General features: G+C 32.8%; 1 protein-coding gene across 1 annotated transcript; it reads left to right on the top strand.

Moving 5' to 3' along the window:
• Positions 1–1,591: 1,591 nt before the first annotated feature.
• LOC117118120 (CXXC motif containing zinc binding protein-like) lies at positions 1,592–6,784 on the top strand. Its single transcript, XM_033262623.1, has 7 exons — positions 1,592–1,606; positions 1,707–1,790; positions 3,013–3,069; positions 3,801–3,882; positions 4,703–4,812; positions 5,462–5,524; positions 5,660–6,784. Exons 1-7 carry the CDS (start codon positions 1,601–1,603, stop codon positions 5,735–5,737), a joined length of 480 nt encoding a protein of 159 aa, XP_033118514.1. The 5' UTR covers positions 1,592–1,600; the 3' UTR covers positions 5,738–6,784.
• Positions 6,785–7,356: the final 572 nt, after the last annotated feature.

Below are 7,356 nucleotides of genomic sequence, written 5' to 3'. Positions count from 1 at the left end.
TCTCCTATCGGGAGATATGTCCCCGACGAGAAAGAAATGATAATAATAATAATAATAATAATAATAATAATAATAATAATAATAATAATAATAATAATAATAATATAGGCCTAGTAAAAATGAGTTCATTCCAAATTGGCGTTCCATACAATATCGCCAAAAGTCAAGTGGCACAGTACAAAAATGAAGTGGCGCAGTGCAAACTCAAAATGTGTGCACTGCACCTACTGACTTTTGCACTGCGCCACTTGACTTTGGCATTGTGCCACTTGAATCTTGCACTGCGATTGTAGTTTGTCCTTTTGGCGATATCACGCCAAAAGGCCAAACTACAATCGCAGTGCAAAGGTCAAGTGGCACAGTGCAAAAGTCAAGTGGCGCAGTGCAAAACTAAAGTGGTGGCACACGCATTTTGAGTTTGGACTGCGCCACTTTAGTTTTGCACTGCACCACTTTAGTTTTGCACCGCGCCACTTGACTTTTGCACTGCGACTGACTCTGTCTCTTATACACATCTAGATGTGTATAAGAGACAGTATATGTATAGATTAAAAGGCAAAATACTGGAAAACAACAATGCTGTGGGAAACAATGGCTGGATCTCAGTAGAGATACAAAAATGATAAGCAGCAGCTAAAAAGTAAACGTAAGTAAACAGCCAGAAATAGAACCATTTATATATATATATATATAACTTAATGAAAAAGACGATGAGATGTCAACGACTTGGTAGACTTGGAACACAAATTTTATTCAAAACATTAGTATTTCAACCCGTCCTCGGGTCTTCTTCAGCATGTGTGACAAACAAAATATAAGTTGGCTATTACAATAATTATGATAAAAAGTAAAGTATAATATGATTGGTCGACATTATAATAGAATATAATGAACATGGTGTTGGACAAAAAAAAACTAAGGGGCGGAGTAACAATATAAATAATTAACAGATAAATTAAACAATGACATAGAATAAAGGAACCGCTTAGATTAAAAAAATAATGAGGCTAATATCATGTTGAAGGGGGTTTAATCTAAGCGGTTCCTTTATTCTATGTCATTGTTTATTTCCATCTTTGTTATTACCGACTGAGATCTGTATTGCCACATTTATATTAGCCTCATTATTATTACAGTGACCAATTAATTTATTTGTTAATTATTTCTATTGTTACTCCGCCCCTTAGTTTTTGTTGTCCAATCACCATGTTCATGCCCAATCACCACCAGAAGGATCCACTGGAAATAAGTCTTCTTCTAGATTTTCGTGGGCTATCCTTGGTGTTTACACTGAATAAATCCAATCCAAATCCAAGTTCATAAATAAGTGAGAATATTTTTTTTATATCATTATGTGTACTGGTCACTGGTTTCTATAGAAGAAATAAGTAATTAATATGTATCTTGACATTGAACTAATTAAAGGAAAGATAGACCACACGTATTTGTCCATTACATAACTTATTTTAATAAATTTACGATATTATGTGTATGTACATCATGTGTGTTGCAACGGGAGCTGTGTGCCAAAGAAAAACATGTTTTCCGCCCTCTAGTGCTTTGATATCACTAACAAAGATCTTTGATCACTAACAAAAATATGGTGGTAAGACGTCCATTTTTCGATTAGTATTGTAATTTAATTTTATGCATACTGTAATATTATTTATCATTTATTAATTTTCCACTAAATTTTGTTTACGTAGCGCATAGGTCTCCAGATTCAAGCTAATCTAGAAAATGTCACGAACCTGCGTCCAGAAGGAGATGATTTTAGATGGTATTTAAAGGTAAGTTTAGGGGTTAGGCTAGTTGTAGGCCTAGGCCCTGGCTAGTAGTACTAGCCTAGTAGTAGTAGTATATACTGCATGCTAGGTAGGCTAGGCCTAGGCGAGGCTTTGGCGGTGTAGGCCTAGTAGGAGGATCGCTTCGGCCGCGATGAATGCAACATACCCTCTATCTTATGTGGAGACTGCCTCAAATTTTCAAGTCCCAAAGATGATGTCAAATTGGAGGGCGAAATATGAAAAAATAATTAGAAAAAAAAAAAATACAGAAAAACTAGCAAGGTGCTAGGCTAGAGAGGTAGGCCCAGGCGGCCCTAGGTTTCGGCATCTAGGCCTAGACCCAAAGTCACTTTGACTAGGCCTATAGGCCATGGAAGGTAGGCCCAACCTAGCCTCAGTGAACTTGGCCCCAAATCCACTTGGCTTAGGGTCAACTTAACTTTGAGCATAGCTCTAGGCCTTTTCCTCTAGGCCCAGAGAAAGAAGATCTGAGTCAACTCGGCCGCATAACGACTCGGCCTCACGTCAACCCGGCTCCAAGAGTCAACTCGGCCCCAAAAGAACTTTTGTTGAGTTTGTATTTAACGTTGAAAATACCTTGTTGAGTTTGTACTTAACCTAAACAGGGTTAACCTATCAACGGATAGGCCTAAGTCCCAATCAATTACTCCAAATATCTCAATATGATTGGCTTTAGCTATTATTGAGACTGCTTGAGTAGTTTTTTTTTTATATATATAGTTGAACGAAAATTCCTGGGATGGTACTTGTCTGGGTTGAGAATGATGTGACAAGAAGAGTCATGTGGGTTCAGCCCAAGGAGGTAATAAATAATTTTTCAAACGGAATTAAGTCGTGTCTGGCATGACCCTTTGGTCAGACTTTAGCCGTGGTGATTTATGCTTAAGGTCAGTAGGCCTATTACAAGCAAAGATAATAAAAGGAGAATGATCGAGCTGAATTAGGAAATAGTTAAACAACATCTGGGTTAATATTTAGTCTGTTAAGCCCACGGTGGCCCTTGCTTATTATTATAATATTCACTGATCAGGTTTGTTGTTCCCTGTTATTTTCTCCACTCCGTCAAAATAGTCCCCCACTTGTAGAAAGGTGAACGTTCAACCAGTTTAATGCAAACAGCAAGAAAAGCTTCATTCGTTTGCTATAGAAGTTCTTTGTTATAATTATTAAATTATTTAAAAGATTTTTCTTAATGGTTTTCTAGTTGAAGTGTCAGAATTGCCAGGAAGAAAGCAAGTCCTTTGTTTACATATCGCTTCTGGTAAGTCAGATTAATGTTTACAAAAAGGTGATAATTAAATGTGGAACTACAAAAGATATCTGTGCACACACAATACACACTGTAAACCTGAACCCAAGACCAAGTCAAAATACCCAAGATCTTGGGTAAATACCCAAGCAGTGGTCACGCTGATCCTACCTCCAATATTTCTGATCTATAGAGTTGTTGATGAGTTCCGTTGACGCAAGTTTTGCATTTATAGCCCTCTAAAATAAATATAAATAATGTTTGCTGCCCTCTAGAGTTAATGGCCACTCTCAAACTTTCATTGGCAATGAGGTTGAACATTCGGATTATATTTTAATATTTTAGCAATCATGTTCATGATAACATCTACACTTTTTTTCTAATTTAAATTTATTATTTCTGTTATGTCTATTCAGAATGTACAAAAAATAAATTTAAAAATGGGGAAGGGTTTTGGGGCGTTCCAGGAGCTCTTTCCCCTGTTTTTTAGTTTTAGACATCTTTTTGGCTGGTGCTGGTGGAGTAAGCGCCTCTTTATCTCCTGTTTCGTCATTGGGTTTTAAAAGCTTTTTTTATTGCTTACTTAATAATAATTTTTTTAGATAGTTATTTATTTAATATTTAATATCAATTTGAATTTGAAAATTTTTTTTATCATAATTATGGTAATCATTGTAATTCCTAGATTATTAATTTACAATATTATCTATAAAGATTAATTGATGTCTTTTAAACTATTTCAGGAAAGTCATCCCTTGAAAGGAGGTCGCGGTTCAGCAAGTTTGGTTTCAAAATGCAAATTATGTAGCAGAGAAAATTCAATAGGTAAGAAATAGAAATACAAATAGTTATGATAAATTGTTTCTGAAACTTTATTTACAAACGAAAAGAAATATGTTGCCAGATTAAAGAACATCAATAAGAAATTTGTTACAAATTACTAACATGAAAAATTTGAAGTTTAAGGGTAGAAAAAAAAAAGAAGTGTAAGTGATTAATATGAAATAGCATGTGAAAAAAAACTCATTTCTTGCATATCTTTTTTATTCTGATTTCAATTTTAAAATATGATTTCAATGCATTATTGAGAACACATTTAAATCATGTGGGTAGCTATTAAATTTGACTTCAAATCTTTTATATTCCACTTTTTATTCTTCAGCTATGTATTTTTAGAGTTTTTTTTTTTATGATATTGCATATTTTTCTTTGTGTAACATCTCCTGCATTTCAAATTTTAGCTGCAAGATGGAGATAAGTATATGAAAACAAGAAATATAAGTTTTAGGATTTTAAAGAAAATGCTATTTCTTTATTATTGTTTGCTATTGTTATGTTATATGAAATAGAAAGGGGAACTAATTAATCCTTAATGAATAAAGCTTGTGAATTTAAAGGTGGATATTACAAAGGAAAAATATTTAATGTGAAATGATGTTTAAAGGAAAGTAAAAAATCTGTAATGAATTACAGTAATTTGGTGATTGATAACTACAGTAGTCAGAAGAACGCTTTAAATTTTTTTAAAATTTAGATTTCTTAATAATGGGTAGGCAAGTTTTGTATTATTTTTTTTTTCTTTTAGGATTTCATTTGACTTTAAATTATGTCTTTGAATTTTAATAAAAGACATATGTTTCTGTAGATATTTTGAAAGACACAATAAAATCCTATGACATTGAGGATAACAACCAGATGAAAACAATTGTAGGGTTTGAGTGCCGAGGAATGGAACCTGTTGATTTCTCACCCAGGGTAAGAACATTATAGCTAGGTTCACATTCAGTGTTTATCATGATCCATTTGATATGATCAAGCCAGTAATTTTATGTTGGCCTACCAGAATCAAATAACATGCTCAGCTTAATCACCTTATTTTGATCTAGTGGAGCATGTTGATGCATCATGATTAACCTTGGTTAACATGATAAATTAATTCATGAGATCAAATTCAACCAACCAGCCTTAAATTGATTAAGCAGGTCCCAACCTTCTTGTTTGTGCTTCTGGTAGTTTTCATGCAACATTGCATGCATTGCATAAATGGTTCATGATGATGGTTTCTATATACGGTTTTCTTTAATATGCTTAAGTTATAATGATGGATAGATAATGATGACTTTATCACAAAAACTTATGTGAACGTGCCTACTGTGTGTGCACTGAACCGTGGAGATCTCCAGATCCCTGGTTTCCATTGCTGCTCTCCTTGTGTTTCAGCTGGAGGGCTGAAATGCAAGAAATGGGTTGTGGGCACCATTTGTGGTGTTATGGCGTACTGTTGTTGACGCAACCCCAGAGCCATTTTGTACTAATAAAATAAATGAAATGAAATGAAATCGAAATCATTATACAGTATGCAATCTTCATTAATCACTTAATACAGCTCCTATATTTTGTTTAGGTTGGGTTTGTTTGCTCTGGTGTTGAATCATCATCAACCTTCCAAGTGGACTTGACGGAAAAGGTAATGGAATTTTCAAATACAGTATGGAAATAGATTTCAAATTTGATAATGAGTATTAATATATAGGTCCTTATATATGTTACTATGGTTTATATTAAGCAAATAATACTAATCAATACTGTATTGGTATTTCAGGAATGGGTAGACTATGACGAGAATGCACAGGAGTCTGTTGGTGTATACGAAGTGGAATGGACCTTTGTCAAATTATAGATTTTAGTATTAAAATAACATAGCAAAATTATAAATTTGTGAACAAAATTTATGTATTATATAATATAATGGCTAAAGCTATTATATCTGAACTTAAGTGGAATGTTGTCCTTAACAGTTTGTAATAAAATAGAGGACTAAATGTAGTGCTTTGATAAATAGAGCTTTATTTCTGCTGAGATTAAACAAAGAACACTGTACACAGCAAACACCACACAGCAACAATTGTTATATGAAAAATATTTCTGGTTACTGTTAGCTTCATTTGGGCAAATTCAGCATTTTTAGTCACTACATTGTTTTATTGGAACAGTTTATTTTATTTAGTTATATAATTTATTTAAAAGCAGTTACATATTAATCATATCTGCCCACAAGTATTCAGCTTTTACAATGAATTTGTTAAATTTAGATACTTGTATGCATACATCAGTAAGTGTTACCTAAAGATTATGAATAGCAGCAAGAACATATTGTTGCAATCAGAATTCGAACCAAAAACCTTCAGATATCATGACATAGTATGTCAGTATACGCTTTAATTTTCCTATTAAGATTCAGGTTTTCAGGTTGTTACTGGAAAGTATTTGTTTTATTTAATTCTGTGTGGAGAAAAAGCTTTATTCGTGTCATACCAACTAGATAATACAGTACATATTTTGGAGTAAAAACCTATCGTTTAAGTAAAAATAGAGTAGGAACAGTATTTTTTATCGGTCAACATTAACCAAACCATAAATATGATTGGATTAAACAGTATGGCTAGGCCTAGCCTGTGCCTATAAATATTGTATTCAATGACGAAGGAACTTTGCTGGCTTAACGAGGTTTGCACATGTTCAAAGTACACATGAGATTGCAACGGTAATTAGACAAAAATAAACTTTTTCATTCGAGCCTGACCGACCAAAATTTTATAAATGTAGGGTCAGGTTTTTAAACAATGCTTTTTGGTGTTTTTTTTTTTATTATAGAGGACCTAAGGCGACTTTTTAAGCTTCAATTGTTAATGTTGATACCTCTCACATTAAATACTTTTTCTCTGAATATCAATATATATATATATCATTTGTGTTCTACGTGTGTAGACTTTAAGAACACTGATTTATTATAAACTCGGATATTTCTGCCACTCCTGTGGCCTTCATCAGCGAGAATAAGGAAAACATCATGAATCAATATAATATAAGCTGTCTTATCAAAAAAAAATAAAGGTGACAGAGAGCAAATGAGAAATACTTATAAAACTGTAAAATGATTGGTCTATTTATCTATGCATACTGAGTATCTACAATAATAAAGAACCAAGGGTGTTAATTGCAGAGACTAGTCAAATAAACTATCCATTGTATTGGCCAGCACAACACAGATAAGATGGTTATTTCAGAGAAATGGATCATATATAGAGATTGTAACTGAGCCAACTGTAGGAAGACCTAATAATATAACGTATGCTAGGCCTGTGAATATACCTAGAATAATGAATGAAGCAATGCAGTAATATAATAATAATAATAATAATAATAATAATAATAATAATAATAATAATAATAATAATAATAATAATAATATGTAGTAGTAGTAATAATAATAATAATAGTAATGATAAAAATAATAGT

This window comes from Anneissia japonica, unplaced genomic scaffold (genome assembly GCF_011630105.1).
Source record: "Anneissia japonica isolate Jap-2015-1 unplaced genomic scaffold, ASM1163010v1 scaffold2893_len205907_cov107, whole genome shotgun sequence".
NCBI lineage: Eukaryota > Metazoa > Echinodermata > Crinoidea > Comatulida > Comatulidae > Anneissia > Anneissia japonica.
The sequence above is the reverse complement of the archived record's forward strand: the minus strand, read 5'-3'. Positions and strand labels throughout refer to the sequence as shown.